General features: G+C 35.2%; 1 protein-coding gene across 2 annotated transcripts in view; it reads left to right on the plus strand.

Annotated features, from left to right (window-relative positions):
• The window catches only part of LOC120415602 (uncharacterized), a 71,503-nt gene that overhangs the window by 39,529 nt on the left and 13,163 nt on the right, over positions 1-18,811 (plus strand). For both annotated transcript variants that reach the window (XM_039577195.2, XM_039577196.2), the window contains exons 2-4: positions 10,393-11,479; positions 11,537-11,684; positions 16,798-17,815. In XM_039577195.2, coding sequence (XP_039433129.1) covers positions 10,585-11,479; positions 11,537-11,684; positions 16,798-17,815 — 2,061 coding nt within the window. In that variant the 5' untranslated portion in view covers positions 10,393-10,584. The remainder of the gene's footprint in view (positions 1-10,392; positions 11,480-11,536; positions 11,685-16,797; positions 17,816-18,811) is intronic.

Raw genomic sequence — 18,811 nt, forward strand, 5'->3', positions numbered from 1 at the left:
AAGCAATTCAAAGCAGTTATGGTTGATTTACCACTTTGGTATGCAAATTGAGCTTTATTAAGAGGAAATTTTGTCAAAAACGTCCTTTTTACAAAGTCATCAAGTATTTTTTCCATTGTTTTCAATAAAATTGAAGAAAGACTAATCGGACGAAAGGATTTGGGACTTGTTTTGTCCTTTTTCCCCGCCTTTGGGATAAATATGACCCGTACCTCTCTCCAAGCTTTTGGGATATAGCTAAGAGCGATACTGGCTCGAAATATGTTGGTTAATTTAGTATTGATAATATCTTTACCCTGCTGGAGAAGAGCAGGAAAAATTCCATCTGTCCCGGCAGACTTGAATGGTTTGAAAGAGCTCACCGCCCAGTCAACCTTGGAACGAGTAAATATTTCACAGGCTTTATTATGGGCGAGTATAGACCAATCTTTTGCCAGTCTTTCGCCCTCGGCTTGATTCATACCACTTGTTACCTTAGTTGAACCGGGAAAGTGAGATTTCATCATTAAGTCCAGTGTTTCAGAAGAATTTTTAGTAAAACTGCCGTCCGTCTTTTTAAGATTTCCTAGACCATTTGAATGATCTTTGGAAAGAGCTTTTTGTAACCTAGCGACTATTGGAGTTTCCTCGATTTTTTCACAAGAACGTCTCCAGTCACTGCGTTTTGATCGTTTTATTTCTTTATTATATTTAGTCAGGGCACTTTTATATGAGACCCAGTCTCCAGTTTTTTTTGCTCTGTTGAACAATCTTCTAGAACCTTTCCGTAGCACAGCTAGTTTCTCATTCCACCACGATACCTCACGACTAGAGGACCTTTGTTGGACTGAGCAACTAGCCCTGTAAGAATCGGTTATAGCCAGAATTAGTTCAGACGAGGCTTTTTCTAACTGTGTAACAGTACGGATTTCATCCTCAGAATTAAAGTCGTAGTCATTTAATTGAATTTTATATGCATCCCAATTGGTTTTCTTTGGATTCCTGTATTTTTCAACTATCATTTCTCCAGCGTTGTATTCGAACTCAATTTGTTTGTGATCTGAGAGAGATATTTCATCGGATACTTGCCAATTTATAACCCTTTCAGAAATAACATCACTGCAAAACGTGAGGTCCAGGACTTCTTGTCTTGTCGTTGTAACAAACGTGGGACAATTGCCGTTGTTACAAATATCAATATTATTAGTTGTTATGAAGTTAAGCAAGTTTTCGCCTCTACTGTTAATGTCAGTGCTACCCCATACTGTGTGATGAGCATTGGCGTCGCACCCAACAATAAATTGTTTATTCATTTTTTTACAGTAAGAAATAAACATTGTTACGTCAGCTGGAGGAGCTTCATCGGTATCACCGGGAAAGTACGCAGAAGCTTTACACACCCAGGTATTACCTCTGACCGTAGGGACCTCCATCTGAATCGCAACAATATCTCTGGAAATAAATTCAGTGATTGGTATGAACTTAGTATTATTTTTGACCAAAATAGCTGCTCTTGGATTAGGTGAACTGTCATCATATAACAATTTCCCCATTACAGCAGAAATTCCTTTAATTTTACCATTATTTATCCAGGGCTCTTGAATGAGACCAACGTCGATGTTATTCTTCATGAACCTTCTGCAAAGAATGGCTGACGCACCCTTCGCATGATGGAGGTTAACTTGAATAAATTTTTTCATTGCTGAGTTTTCCCACCTTTTAAAACAAACAGTATAAATACAGTATACAATGTACGAAACACATTGAGCTAGATTGGCTTTGATCATTCAGTTTTCACAGCGGCGAGATGGCCGTGCGGGTTGGGGCGCGGACTTAGTAAGGTAGATATAACCATCGCCGGATTGATATTTTTTTGGGATTACATATATTTTTTCCTAGCATCTGCCAGATGTAAATTTACACATTATTAGAGGTAAAATTAAAGCTTTTTTCTGACATAAAAGATGTACTCCTTTTTAGATGAAATTTTACCATGACTTTTTTTACTGTGTAATTTTCCCATAGATGGGCTCTCTATTTAATTTTGAAACGAAATTTAGGGCATGCGTATTTTCATATAATCGACTAACATAAAATAGCTAAAAAGTTTTCACTGATTTGCTTCTATTTTGTCCTTTTACATTCTATTGAATTTCATATCAATGCAAGATTTAACAATATTGTCCAAAATGGTTTAAATAACTTGAAATTTCTGCGACATTTTGCCTGGTAAAAACATTTTTTCTCACTTTTCAAAAACTAAAATAAAAATCAAGAAGCAAAAATAAGTAAATATTTAACGAAATCTCCAAATTTTTATTCAAAATCAAAATCCACCACTCAGCAACAATCTGAAATGTTCTTGAAAGGTGATTTTAAGGATCGAAAATACTATTCATTTAGACTCGAATGGACCAAGCTAGAATCTTCTAATTTTAAATTTACAAATTGGTATAACAGCAATGAGATATTACAAAATTATGTCAGTTTCCTAAGAGAAACTTATAAACTATTATTATTACTTTAATTAGCAATCAATTCCTCAATATTTTTCTCTACTCTAATGGAATTTATTTTTTCATTTTATTCTTGTTGTTTGCTCCTTCGGTCCATTATAAATTGACTTAAGGAAAGATGACTGTTTCTTCTGAATGTTACTTTTATATTAACGTTCTGTTTTGTTGATTTCTAAAAAGAAATAAATTCAATTTCAAAATTTTGTGCGATCTTTCAAAAACTTATCACAAAATACTTGTTCAGTCAATTTTAACAAGTTTTGATTAACATGCCAAAATTTGTAAAAAAAATAAACTTTTTGGTATGAATTCTTATGCCAAAAAGTAAAATGATTGATGGTATCATACTTGTGATAGCTTATTGATGATTTCGAGAGTAGTAATTTTTTTTATCAAATTATGTAAATGTAAGGTTTGTTAAATATTTTCAAATGGCCTTTCAATTGAAAACTAATAAAATTAACATAAACAGTCTTCATGGATTGAAAATTTATTATGTTATTATTTCTATGTAATGATTTGAAAAAAATTATTAATTTCACGGGATTTCACGGAAATCTTCAAATTTCACGAATTTCGTGAAAATTCACTAACCCTAGTTATTCTGGACAACTTTCTCTCTACGATCAACTTACTTTTCATGTTTTGTTTTTCTTCATTTATTTTTAGTATTTCTAGATTTTATATTGTTAAATTTTGTGTTTTTTTATTTGTAGTTTTAGGCCTACTCTAAAAACTTTTTAAATTTTTCGATTTTTTGTTTGTTTTCCCATTATTTTTATAAAAGCACAAGCCTTACCCGACAAACTTCGTTCTGCCTTTATTTTCATTTGTTGACGTTTTTTGTTTTTTTTTTTGCTTATTCAGCCTCCTGTGATCAAAATATGATTTTACGTAACTTTCTCCATACAATTTGCCGATGCTCCGGAATCGGTTCCAGAGATGATGATGATTTTCTTAAAATTTGAGAGTTTTACTTTCCAATACCTTTTGAAGATTAAAAATCCGTTGAAAATTGTTTTTGGCGAATTTTTAAATCGAAGCCCTTCTAGATGCATCTGGAGAGGGTTCATGATTCAAATGAAAATGGTTTACGAACCCTTCACTGACAAACAGACGTAAACCATTGAACATTTTTTAAGCAAAAATCTGTGTATTACTGTTGAATCGACTCATCTGGTTGTGAATGTGAGGGCCTCTAAGCAGTGTGCGTGCAAACAACTGTCAAACGCAGGTAATTGAGCTGTGGTGAATTCAAATTTGCCGTGGTGAATTTCATACCACTCAAATCGACCGTTAAATTTTTGTTTCATGGAGTTGAAAAGAGCATTACGTCTTCTTGTCTGTGGGTGACCGCGCCACGCTGGTACACTGTAGTTGGGTTTAATTAATCGTGTAAATTCCCCTAATGGGTGCACTAATTCGTCGGAAATTAAAAGGAAGACGACGACGCGAAGAGCGCAGCGCGGTGGATTAATTAAATTTTCCAGGTTGCAGTCGAATTGCATAACACCACCCCGCTACAAGTGGAGCTGGTTCAGCTTGGCTCAGAACATCGCGCTATACACTAAAGAGCTGCTAAGGCGTGACATTGAAGTTGGAGACGGGGGCCACGTCAAGACTCAAGTCTCAACGGAGCTCTGAACACTTGTTGCTTGATTTGTTGAGCTGGAAATTTGATGAGTCATGCCCGTGGAGTTCTGGAAGTGAGTTGAGGGAACTTTGGCTGAGTTTGCAAATTTCGAGCAGTTTTTTTTTGCACACTATCGATGAGTTCGGTGTATTTCTTCTGGTGTGCTATTTATAGTTTCGATGTGCTAATTGGTTCGTGAGCAGTTTTTGTTTTTCTTCTCTAGAATCGACCGCAATCAGTACTGTGGCAAACAAGTGCTCAAACGAGGGGTTAGCACAGTTTAAAAGAAAGAAAATAGAATGCAATTGTTTTTGAAACTAGTCAAGAATGTTTGAGGATCACTGGAAAAGGACAGCAATTAGCTTGATGACCCTTTTGTTCAGGGTGACAACCAAACAGCATGCATAATTCACTAATTCGCTCTGCAGGTCGAATGACCTGGATCGGACTCAATTATGCTGGGCAGAGCGAGGCGTTCCAAAGGGATCCCAAAAGGATACAAAATTGGCACACATTGTGGCACCAAAAATAGGATTTATTGATTCGGGAAGTGGTGATGGTGCCCTCCCGGGGGGGGGAAGTGGCCAAGGTCAGTCGACGAAGACATAAAGGAGGCAACCGGGAACCGGAAGACAAAACAGAGAGGAGAGACAAACCTAGAGCAGACCCAGAAATAGATTTGCCTGGTTTCAAAACAAGCAAAAGGAAACTGTGTGTTGCATTTGAAACGGAAAGCGTTCAGAGATATGATCGGCTAAATAAGAAGTGGGCAAGAGCTATCGTTGGATGGAATGCGGCAAACACAAAGTTAGATTAGATTGGAGATAGACCATTTGGGGGAGTGCTGTTTTACAAGAAAAGTTGGGTTGGGTTAATCTAGGTTCTGGTTGTTTGAATTGGATTAAGATTGCATTGTTTGCTCTTTTTTGGAATGTGCTTTTTTAAATACAGTCCAGACTCGATTTTCCCTGGGCCTGGGCAAAATTTTACTTCGGGTAATCGAATCACATCTTTTTTTGATTGCTGAGCTTTCGTATGACACTCAAACTACTCTAATGTGATTTAGAATTTTTAAATCCAAGATGGCGGCCAAAATGGCCATGATAAAATTATCTAAAAAAAAATATTTTACAAGCAATCAATCATTTAAATTTGACTAAAATGGGGTCGCAGAACTCAAATTTGATGTTCGGACAATCGAACATCGGATAATTGAAACTTTGGATAATCAAGGCTTCGGATAATCGAGTCTGAACTGTATATTTGTTTTAATGTACCACTCACTAATCACGGTGGCCACTCAAGTCGGGAAATCGGGAAAATGTCGGGAATTTGTGATTTTTTGTCATAAAGTCGGGGAAAGTCGGGAATCCCAAGGATACCTGCTTGATTTTTTCTTTAAATCTTGAATAATTTTGTAATATTTGGAACAATTTTCAAATCAAACTCACTAAATTCTTCTTTTGTAACTTATTTTGGATTAAAGGTTACTTTCACTATTTCAATCTATTTGAGAATTAAAAGGTTTTTTAACACTGGAACGCCCAAAGCATGTCCAACTTACACGGACGCCCAAGCCTCCCAAAAAAGTTGGAACGATAACTTCAACACGCCCGTTCTCGGGCATAACTCAACCAATCGGGACGATTCTTGTTCCCAGTGATTTGTAAGAATGTCTAGATGATCCTAAAATTTTGCAGAACTTAATTTGAACAAATCTGTAATTTCTGCGACCGAAAACATCGTTCCAACTTTTTTTAAACGACTGCCTCCGCGGAATTTTCGGCGAATTTTTTTTTACACGCGAAAAAAAAAGTTGGAACGATGTTTTTGATCGCAAAAATTCAGATTTGATCAAATTAAGTTCTGCAAAGGTCTAGAATCATCTAGACATCCTAACAAATCACTGAAAAGAAGAATCATCTTGATTGGTTGAGTTATGCCCGAGAACCATTGAGTTGAATTTACCGTTCCAACTTTTTTGGAGCCTTGGGCTTTGGAATGTTAAGACGTTAAAAATACTAATAAACCATGGATGTATTTGACACAGAATTGTATAATACTTTTTTATGAATCAAATGTTTTTATTTATTTGTGTTTATCAAACATTACCTCTTGTTCTTACTCTAACTTAACACAACAATAAAGTTAATGAAAAATTAATATAAAAATTGAGCCTAATTTTAACGATTTAATACCTTGTTTAACGATTTAACGTATGATTCTGTTTCGTTTTATCACATTGATTGATTATTTGATAAAAGATTCCAATTTAAGTTTGGCAATATTTATTTTTTTTTTGTGGTAAATATGTCTAATTGTTGAACTAAATTCATCAAGTCATGTCATTTTTTTCCAAATGAATCCCTTGAATTTTTTGTGAGTGTGGGTAAATTATTTTAGATAAAGCTTGATTTTCAGCTATCAGAAAACTTAAATATCGAAAACCAACAAATTTTGGGTTAAGTTATTGCAAAAGATTTTTTTCTTTCAAACATTTCACATAAAAGAAGTGGTAAAACATAAAATCTCATCAAACTGTTTTTTTAATTGAAAAAAAAAATTAAAGCAGTTAAATTCTGACAACTTAATAAATCAACATTAATTCTAAAGTTTTATATCAATACTTACACAATTAAAAAGGAATCTTCATAATTATTTTATTACGAATTCCTAGATATTCTCACAATTATTTAAAAGAATATTAACAGCAATCATATTTTAACATTAAGAATAAAATTTTAAATTTAGTTATCTTTAACTTTTTGTCATTTCCAGTTGAAACGAAGTATCAAAAACTATACTTTTGCCAATTTTAAAAATAAGCATTGAAATTACAAATATTATTATGTTTTCGGATATTTTTCAAAGACTAATTGTTTTTAAAGTTTTTTGTGAGGAATTTGTTGTTAAATTGTCAATAGTTTTATTTGAGTGCATAATTGACAAAGGGAGCGCGTGGTCGTAAAAGTATTCGGAGTGAAAATTGATTTCTTTTGTGTGCCTTTTGTTTCGCATTTTTGTCGTGTATTGTGTGCTGCGAGGAGTAGATTGAGTAGTGCGGTGGCTGTGGGGACGCGCAGTCCTGTTTTTTTCGAGATATTTTCCGTCTCTTTTGTTTCGCTGTTCGAGAGCATGGGTGATTGGTTTGCTTCTTCTTCTTTTTAATTTTGTTTTGTTCGCGCGTTCGTTGGCCGATTAGTTTTTTTTGTTCTCTGTATATAGTTTTCGATAAAAAACGATCCGATTTTTTTTTGAGACAAGCAAGTCGTATTGCTGGATTAAGTCCTTTCCATATCATCGAGGATCGGAAGGCACGTCGACGAATATGTTTTAAGGCTTATGATATAAAATAATTTTAATGAATGAAGCCCTTCCTACATCACCGTTGATCGGAAGGCACGCCGACAGAGAATTTCTGGAGAATCGCGGTCGAATAAATACTATATTTAAATCCCTAGATAGGTATCTTTCCACAGCCGGCTGCCTAAGATTTTTAAAATTTCAACCGATAAACAAATTGCTCATGGTCGCATCACCTACCACAGTGAATCCTGACCTCATACCCATCTTACTAACCCCTCAAAACTCATGTGATACTTTGTCGGTGACGCAGCTGATTTAGCGGTCCCATCACTCAAGTATCGGCTAACATTCCCATCCACTTCCCCGTATCTTACCTCGTCGTGGCCGGCGTCGGTATTGATCAGCACGATAGGGACCTTTGGAAATTGCGAAGTGGTGATGATTGGTACTTTTCATCTGTGGTCCACGGAGCAATGTTTGAGGGTCCTGGTCAATAACGAAGTAGCAGCTACGGGTAGACACCAATGCTATGCTATGCTAAATTGTCAATAGTTTTATTTTCTTTGAATTCATTAAGATTTTATTGATGGTTTATATTGAGTTTTTAAAACGGAGTTTTTGTTTGAAATCATTCTTTAGAAAAGAAATGCCTATTATTTGAGATTCTGGAAAAGTCGGGAAAATGTAGGGAATTTAAAAATGGGATTTGAGTGGTCACCCTGACTAATTCTCGCTTACTTTTTCTTAAGGTCCTATGTACATAGGAAAGCTCATTGGTTGTTTTGAAAAGTAATCTTATTTTTTTTTTAGCTCTTAGTGATTGTTGTACGAAATCTTTTCTAAAATGTATAAATTTCTTCAAAATATTCAAAAACTTATTTAATAACTTACTTTCTTCACTTTCGAAAATTTCCACCAAGGTTGTTAACGATAAAATTATCGAGGCTCGATAACGAGAACCTATCGTTATCGTCATTTCGATAATTCTATCGGCGATAATCTTATCGCCGATAATGGACGATAACTCATTTTTAAAATCTTTCTAAAATCGATTTAATCCCTAGCAACATTTTTATGATTTTATGAAAGTTCTGGAAACCCGCATACAACCTAAATAGGCTTTCATGGCCTACTTAAAACCTAAAATGTTACTAGGGAATGAAACAATATCATGTTAAATTTTCAATGCTTTCACTAAGATTTTTTTTTGAAAATGTAATACTCAAATTTTTTCACAAAATACCGTTTTTTTCTCGAAAATACTCAAATTTTCAAAATTTACAATGTGGGTATCAAACGAAGCAGAATTTTGTTTGCTTTTCACTTTATTGGAGTTTTTTTATTGATAACTAAAATTTTCACAAAATACCGTATTTTTTCGAAAATACTTAAATTTTCAAAATTTGCAATATGGGTACCAAACGAAGCGAAATTAGTTATGCATTTTCAAATCATTAGGGTCTTTTTTGGAAAATACTTAAATTTTCACAAAATATAGTATTTTTTCGAAAATACTCAAATTTTCATAATTTGAAATATGAGTTTCAAACGTATCAAAATTTTTATTTTTAAACATCGCGATTTTACGAAAAAAAAGTTTTGAAAAAGGCACTTTTTGAATTTCTCTTTGTTTCGTCATCCGTGTCGACCGTGTCTGTCGTTGACCATGAACGGCCATAATCAACGAAAACCAACTTTTTCAAAACTTGTTTTTCGTAAGATCACGATAACTCGTGATGTTTTTAAGCAAACCTTCAATGTTTATATATCAACATTTTTGTAATTGCCTGCTCTACAACTTTGTAGAACATTGTTACACTCTAAAAAATAACCCTGCAATGTTAGAAAAACACGAAATTTAAAAATTCTAAATGAAAAAAAACGACCCTTCTGGGTCATTGTAGATTCGAAAAATACATTAAATTTCCCATAAAATGACATGTTTCAAAAAGTTTACGTCGAGTAACGAAAAATGGTAGAGTTTAAAAAAAAAATTAGTGTTTTTTTCGATGAAAAATAGGTTTTTTGGAATTCTGAGTACGCCATCACATCGGGCGTCTAATTTTACATAAAAGTCTCTTCGACACCAAATTTCTATCTCATCACCGTTTCAGGCTGCAAATTATTGAAAAACACCTTTTTTCGCATGTTCAAAAATTGAAGGGTCACGAGGTATCAAAAGACGGACCTCGGATTCGTGATCAGCGACAAAAGTTACCCCTAAGGACAAAGTTTCACACAAATCGAAGAAGGGTCGGGGCAACTTTTCCCGATTTCGTGTGAGTTGGTAGAGAATTATAGTTATAGTTTTTTTATACTTAAATTTTTACAAAATACCGTATTTATCGTATTTAATTTTCATAAATTTGTGAAAATGTTATTTTTTAACAAAAAAAAAATAATTTTATGAAAACAAAATTTCGCTTCGTAAAAAAATGTCCCGACTTTAACGATAACCATTATCGTTATCGTTAGACGGTAATATTTTCGACGATAATTTTATCGGTTAACAATTTTGATTTACACATTAATTAAAAGCTAAATAATGTATTCTGATATTGCTGAATGAATTAAAATTGATTTGAAAAAAACAAATTTTAAATTTCAGTGATTTCCCCCCCCCTGATTTTATGATTTTTTAGAAAAAAACACCAACTCTCACAAATATCATCATCATTGCTTTTCAAACAGTTCATAATTTAAGAAAATAGAAGGTGTAAATTAGCTTAAAAAATTATAATCTGTGCTCCCTGAGGATAAAAACAGCTATATTTTGAATATTATTGGGATTCGTTGCTAAATTTCTGGAGCGTTCTTTTATTACGTAACACAGTAGGGGGGGGGGGGGTCGGTGACCGTGTTGTGATTTTTTGCGTTACGTAATAAAAAAACGCTCCCTTATATTATCTTCTGCTAAAATTGGTGTTAATTTTGATTATTTCCTTTTCTCTATTTTAGATCTTCCAACCAGCGCAAAAGCAACAGCAAAAAAAAGAATCAAACATAACAATGACGATCTGCTGAACCCGCCAACCATCACGTCATCGCTTCCGAACGTGACGACCTCGCACCAAACCATGAACCACGCTGCTAAAACCAGCAATTAGAGCCACCACACCACTCACTCAACACCACAACCGGCATTCCAAAATGCGCGCCAAAGCGGCCCACCTGGACGAGCTGCGCAAGTCAATCGCGGTCGAATCGGACGATGACGCAACGCGGTCTTCCTCGGGCGGAGGTTCCAGCCAGGCGACGACGACCAACCGGCACCAGCAGCAGATCGACCTGAGCGTGCTGAGGAAGCCGATTGTGACGGCGGTCACGGGCTTCCTGGAGGCGCACAAAGCGTACGAAGCTGGCACGGATGAGATTCGGAAGTTGCTGGCGGGCGAGTGCGACGTGCTGTACGAGTGCCGCGTGTGCCGGAACCTGTTCCGTAGTCTGACCAACTTCATCTCCCACAAGCGCGTCTACTGCCGGAAGTTGTTCAACGTGGCGCAGCACTTTCACTTCCAGAACGATGGCTTCCTCGATCAGGATCTGTCGACGATTCTGCAGGCGGAGCAGGACAGCCAGCGGAAGGCGAAGAAGGTCCACGCGGACATCCTCAACAAGGACCTGTCCAGTATTATCGAGCGTTTGCGGCGAAAGCAGCACAAAATTAGCGCCGACCTGAGTCTGACCGATTACTACGACCGGGTCAACCACAAACTCACCCAGGATGATCTCAACCGGCAGCAGCACCTGCTCCAGCTGGACCGCGTGCCCAACTCGAGCGCCGCCGTCTACCAGACCGTGCGGGGACTTGCGACGGAGGAGCAGGGCGCCATCTCCGGCAGCATGAGCGCCCAGATTGGCGAGCTGGAAAGTCTGTCCGATCGGACGAAGCGAACCGTGCTCGGGCCGGACGGGAAGGTGCTGCTGAATGCGAGCGCGCCGGCGCTGCCCGTCATTTGTGACCGCTCGAATCGGTACTTTCAGCCGATCGACGGGGACGGGGAGAGTGTAGGAAAAGCGAGCGGGAGTCACGCCTGTCAGGAGTGTGAGTTGCGAACTAGTGTGGCTCTTTGAACTGGGAACTAATGATATTTTTTTTCAGGTAATCTCCAGTTCGATACGGATCAGACGCTCAAGCTGCACATGGAGATGAAGCATACGCCGTCGACGTACGTGTACACCTGTCCGTCGTGTTCCAAGACGTTTCTCCAGCCGGCGGCCGTGATTCGGCACCTCAGCAATGATCACAAGTAAGTTCATCATCATCATCATTCAGACTGCACATTGTTGAAAAACACGTCTTTTTTCGAATGTTCAAATATGAAAGGGGTCGTTCCGCCCCTCCTTCACGAGATATCGAAAAATGAACCTCGGATACGTAATCAGGAATTGAAGAAGCGTCAGGACAACTTTTTTCCGATTTCATGTAAGAATCCAGAGATTCTAAAATGAAAAAAATACAGTACTTGTCCGGTAACTGGACTGAGAACGATGCCCAGTCACCGAATGCTGCTCGTTAACTGGGCTGATCAAAAAATAACGAGGGGACCACCGATGCGGAATATTTTACAGATGACATATAGAAATAAAAGTTACTCAAATTTATTTACAATTCCTACTCTTCATATTTCTTAAATTGTGACTTGAAATGAAATAAAAGTTTTGAAAAAAGTTTTTTTCATTTATTGAACATGATTTTTGCATCCATTAACCCCTCGGTCATTTCGGGTTGTTTTGGTTTTTTGACGTTTGTCTGCTTTTTAACACTTGTAGCCCCAACGGGGTAAAAAAAGTTGGAAATGCATTTTCACCGGCTCATACAACCCTTGAAAAAAAAGTTGGAAATGCCTTTTTTATTATAACATAAGGTAGACGGTAGAATTTTTTGACTCCCTTGGTGCTTCGCGTAAGTTTTGACCCCGTTGGTGCTACAAGTGTTAACTGGGCTACGGCCCTGTTATCAAGCGCCCAGTTAAGAAGCAGCCCAGTTGAGCCCAGTTACCGAACATCTACTGTACCCACGGTGCTCAAATACCGTTATTATGAAAAAAAATATGCACTCCGAGATTTTGGGGTCTATCGATTCCTTACACCATAGCGCATCTTTGTGCAAAAAATAAAAACATTCGCTGATGTAGTTTTCGAGATACAGCCCTTTTAAGATGTTACATCCGATTTTTAATAAGAAAACCAAAACAATCAATACAATTTCAGCACTTTAAAGAATATGAATTTCGAGATAATGATGTTTTTTGCTTCATATGACTGTCAAGCATCTCTGGGCCAAGTTTCAGAAGGTTTGCTGATGTAGTTCTCGAGATACAGCCATTTTAAAATGTTATTTCCGATTTTTTCAAAGAAAATCCATAAAATCAATACAATTTCAGCACTTTAAAGAATATGCATTTCGAGATAATGATGTTTTTTGCTTCATATGACTGTCAAGCATCTCTGGGCCAAGTTTCAGAAGGTTTGCTGATGTAGTTCTCGAGATACAGCCATTTTAAAATGTTATTTCCGATTTTTTCAAAGAAAATCCATAAAATCAATACAATTTCAGCACTTTAAAGAATATGCATTTCGAGATAATGATGTTTTTTGCTTCATATGACTGTCAAGCATCTCTGGGCCAAGTTTCAGAAGGTTTGCTGATGTAGTTCTCGAGATAGAGCCATTTTAAAATGTTATTTCCGATTTTTTCAAAGAAAATCTATTTAATCGGCGTTAAAAGTCGGAAATAGTAAATTAATTCGGCTGTTCCTCAAAAACAACATCAGCAAACCTTCTGAAACCTAGCCCAGAGATGCTTGACAGTCATATAAAGCAAAATTTATCATTATCTCGGATTGAATATTCTTACAAATGCTGATATTGTATTGATTTTATAGATTTTCTTTGAAAAAATAGGAAATAACATTTTAAAATGGCTGTATCTCGAGAACTACATCAGCAAACTTTCTGAAACTTGGCCCAGAGATGCTTGACAGTCATATGAAGCAAAAAACATCATTATCTCGAAATGCATATTCTTTAATGCGCAAAAATTGTATTGATTTTATGGATTTTCTTTGAAAAAATCGGAAATAACATTTTAAAATGGCTGTATCTCGAGAACTACATCAGCAAACCTTCTGAAACTTGGCCCAGAGATACTTGACAGTCATATGAAGCAAAAAACATCATTATCTCGAAATGCATATTCTTTAAAGTGCTGAAATTGTATTGATTGTTTTGGTTTTCTTATTAAAAATCGGATGTAACATCTTAAAAGGGCTGTATCTCGAAAACTACATCAGCGAATGTTTTTATTTTTTGCACAGAGATGCGCTATGGTGTAAGGAATCGATAGATCCCAAAATCTCGGAGTGCATTTTTTTTTCATAATAACGGTATTTTGAGCACCGTGGTACCGAATTTTAAATCTTGAAATTTTTAAATTCAGATTTTCTTATATTCTTAAGCTTAATATTTTAAAATTCAAAAATTTTCAATTTTTCGATTTCTAGATTATATCTAGATTTCAAAAATTCTTAAATTTTAAAATTTCATAACTTCAAAATTTTAAATACCCTATTTCAAAACTAATTTTCCACTATAATTAAGAATAATTCTTAATTATTCAAAAAATACAGAAATTAAATAAAGGAAATAAATATAATTTTAAAATTCCAAAAATCAAAAATTTGGGAATTCAAAAAAAATTAATAATTTAACACTTGAAATATTTCAAAAATCCAAAATTAAAATATAAGAAAATTTAAGAATTCAAAAATTACAAATTTCTTAAATGAAATTATGAAGTTCTCTCCAAAATGTCACAATAGATAAAGAGAATTAATTTTTTATCATTAATTGATTTCTCGAAAAAAAAAATTCATAAACTTCAAAAACAAAATTTTGCATTTTGATAACATAACTTCATAATTCCAAAATACTTAATTTCAAAACTTTTAAATTTCCACAATTCAATTTAATAAGAATCCAAAAAACAACAATTAAAACAATTCAGAATTTATGAATAAAAAAATTCCAAAAAACTAAATTGCCAGAATTCCAAAAATCAATAAATAAAAAAAATTAAGAATTCAAATATTTGTTAATAATAAAAAAAAAAATCAAAAAATTGATGGATTTTTTGGATATTTTTTTTCATAAAATTAAAAAAATGTGGCGTCTTAATTTCATAACGTCAAAACTCCAAAATACCTAATTTCAACACTTTTAAATTACCACAATTAAAAAAAACAAGGATTAAAAAAAAACAATTAAAAAAAAAGAACAATTTGATAATTTAACGATCACCCAAACATTGTTTACTTCGATTTTTTACGAAAATTGTTGTATCTCTGGATAGCTATTTGCGCAAGTTTTTTTGTGCTTTTTGAAGGAACTATTATAATTAGATCAGTTGTCTTCTTAACTTAGTAAAAAAATTCTACAAGACCTTATGCAAAAAGTGGGACTCGCGTGAAGTGGATCATTTTAAAAATTCCATAATTCAAATCACAAGAACTAAAAAAAACATTAAATTAAAAATTTCAGAATTCAAATGTTTTTTTTTTTATAATAAAAAAAACCTTAAATTTCAATCCCACAAAATTTTAAAATTCCTAAATTTCATATTTTAAAAATTATTAAATGCGAAAATTACAAATTTCTTAAATCAAAGGATTGAATTGCTCGCTAAAATTTCACTTTTTAATTTTTATCATAATTTTCAGAACATGTTTCCCTGAACTTAAAAAATGTTACGTGTCATTTTGTAATTTAAACATTTCCAAAATACACAATTTCAAAACTTTCGAATTTGCACAATAAAAAAAAAAGAATTAAAAAACAAAAATAAACAATAATAATTTGAAAATTAAAAAAATCAAAAAAAAAATTTTCAGGTATTCAAAATATCTATAAATTAGGAAATTCAAGAATTCAATAATTTCTCAATTCAAATTATTGATGTACTCGCTAAAATGTCACTCCGGATAATCGAATAAAGATATTTGAATTTTTATCAGAATTTGTTTTTTTCGGAACATTATAACTTAATTTTTTCCACAATTAAAAAAAGTAAAATAAAAAGCATTGATAATTTAAAAATTCCAACAATCATAATTATAGTAATTCAAAAAAATACTTCACTTCGGATGATCGAATAAGAAAAGATATATCGCTAAAATGTCACTCCGGATAATCGAATAAAGATATTTGAATTTTTATCAGAATTTGTTTTTTTCGGAACATTATAACTTAATTTTTTCCACAATTAAAAAAAGTAAAATAAAAAGCATTGATAATTTAAAAATTCCAACAATCATAATTATAGTAATTCAAAAAAATACTTCACTTCGGATGATCGAATAAGAAAAGATATTGAAATTTTTATCTTAATTTGATTTTTTTGGAACATTTTTTCCTCAAAAACTCAATAAAAATGTAAACTTAATAATTCCAAAATACCCAATTTAAAAATTCAAAGAAGCTAAAATTCAAAAGAATATAATATTTAAAAAAATTAAAAATTCTAATCATACAAATTTCTCAAATTAGAGGATTGAAGTCCTCGCCAAGCTTTATATGATAATTTGATTTTTCGGAACAAATTTTAAACGGTAGCGGGAAGTGGGGGCAAAATTCAAAACATCTAACATTCCACAACTAAGAAGAAAAAACACAAAACCAAAATTTAAATATATTAAAACTCTAAATTTCAAGAATTCAAAAAATAAAATAATTGAACTCAATTTTTTTATTTAAAAATTTTATTTTCGAAAATTTCAAAAAAATCTAGTTTCTCAAAAGTTCTCGTCAAAATGTCAACCAGGAAAATCGAACTGAGATATTTTTCTGTTTTTTTTTTCTTAAATTGTTAATCTTAGAGATTTTATAATTTTTACAATTTTAAAATTATAGAATTTTATAAGTTTTAAAGAGGAGATAAATTATTTTTGGTAGTTTTTTAAAAATCTTTTCAATGAGTAACAATTTGCCTTTGAACATCTGACAAATATGGAGATGTAGATAAATCTTCTGTACTGCCCACCATTGAAAAAACGGCTAATATCCACTTTTGGCAAAAACGAGATATTAGCACCCGGCGGTAGAGGATGTTCCAACGCATCTCCTGGAACTTGAATTTCACTAAAATAGTGTTTAGACTTGGCTGCCGATGCGAAAAACCAAACGGCTAATATGCCACTCTTATGGGAAATTGCCTTGACGGAGATTTTGGGACCAACACTAAAACGCGTTTTTCTCGGAATACTTGATTTGGCATAATAGCCGAATTTTCAATTATGGGCAGTGTAGAACTACTTAGCTACTTAGACGTACATAAAGCAATGTCTTTTCTCTCTCCTCCTCTAGAAAATCCATGCGCCGCATCAAAATGATGCGCGACTCCATCTTCAAGCGGCGAACCCGCGTCGACGAGGTCGTCGTCAAGGGTCCCTCCTCGCGCGAAATGTCCCGCCTCCTCAACGCCTCCGCCTCGTCCAGCTCCGCCAACGGCAACTCGCCCTCCTCCAACGGCGGAGGCGGTGCCTTCTCCGCCAACGGAGGATCCATCTCCGCGGAGGACGAAGAGGCCGCCACTCGGGCCTGGATGGAGAACCTGGAACACTTTGACCAGGGCCCGATGTGTTCGTACTGCGGCAAGACGTTCGACCGGAAGGCGGTTCTGGCGACGCACATGCAGACCTGCGCGCAGAAGATCCGCCAGACGGAGAACGGGGCGGGCTCGGTTGGACCGCCGTCGTCTGGGAGGAGGAGTCGGGTGAGGGATGAGCAGTTGCCCCCGCCGCCGCCACCGCCTCCGGCGGTCAAGATCAAGCAGGAGGTTGTGGATTCGGTGGGCAGTGACGATTCCAACTCGTACGACGTTCCGTTGGCCACGCTGCAGGCTCGGATTAGTGGGGAAGGTTCGGTTGTAACGGTGAAGCCGGAAGAGTTGGGAGGGGAGGAGTCGCGGAGTCGGCGGAAGCGTCAAAAGCCGACGATTATGTTGAGGAACGCGAATGACGACATCAGCTGGGAAGATCCGGAAGATGGACAGGAGCCGGTTGCGGTGGTACAAATCAAGCAGGAACCGGTGGAGGTCGTCGCCGAGGAGGAGGAGGAAGCGTCGCCGGCAGCGAAGGTCGTCAAGCGGGGTCCTCGAAACAGGAAGAAGAAGCCGGACGAACCGGAAGTGGGCGATAAGGAGTTGGCGGAGCGGATCGAAGCGGACGGGGAGATTGTGTGTCGGTGTGCGAAGAAGTACAACGATCCGGAGCGGTACAAGCATCACCTGAGGGTGTTTCACAGTAGACAGAGGCGGTTCTGGTGTGCCATTTGTGACTTTAAGGGGTACCGGAAGGTGGACACGATTAATCATTTGATGCAGGTGAGTGGGATGATTATTTTTCTTTCAAGCATTCGTGGATTGAACAACTTCCAAAAACAGCAGCGATTTGAAGATTCAAAAAAATCCGAAATTTCTATTGCATTTTCTGAAAGTTTAAAAATAATTAAAATTACGATATTTTGTGAATAAATAGTATTTTTCCGAAAAAAAAACTTTTATGTAAAACGTTTGGAAAATTTGACTTGGTGTCAAGGCCATATTGCAATTTTTCTAAATTTCAAGGAGGTATTAGACTATGACAAAAACAAACAAACTTACACTTTTTGACAGTTTAGAAATTTGCCTGCTTTTTTGTTTGCATAGACTACAACCTACGTAAAATTTTTGTTTGTAATAATCTCATACCTTCTTTAATATTTTATGAACGAAATGTAGTATAGTCTGGAGTTGATTATTTGAAGTCCTCGGAAAAAAATCAGTTTGATAATCAAATTCCAGATTTTGATTCTTTGCATTTTTCTTATGTTGGGTCGTTTAGTTCAAATCTGGAGTTTTTTTTTGTAAAGGACCAATAAACCAAATTTTCAGTTTTCGCTTTTTGGATGTTTTTTAATACCCCTGACTCAAGGCGGTTCTAAAAACACCCAAAAAGCAAAAACTGGAAATTTGGTTTATTGGACCTTTTCGAAAAAAAAACTCCAGAAATACCTATGACCAAAATAAAATTATTGAGCTAAAAATTCGTAATCCAAGGTGGTGGCAACTATGGAACTGTTTGAATCAACCACTCAAATTTTACTTTTATGGTTTGGTGAGCAAAACTTTGGTTAATCGAAACTTTGAGAATAAAAAAAAAAGTAAAATAAAAAAAAAGAAAAAAAAATGCGAAACATTTCAACGGAAATATTTCATATGCGTCCGTAGCGCCGGGAAGGCAGAGCAGAAATTTATGTTTTTGATTTTCTTAAACTCTAACCATTTTTTATATAAACTATCGATTGTTTTGATGTTAACAGCTTATTTGAGACCTAAAGA

This window comes from Culex pipiens, chromosome 1, assembly GCF_016801865.2.
Source record: "Culex pipiens pallens isolate TS chromosome 1, TS_CPP_V2, whole genome shotgun sequence".
Lineage (NCBI taxonomy): Eukaryota > Metazoa > Arthropoda > Insecta > Diptera > Culicidae > Culex > Culex pipiens.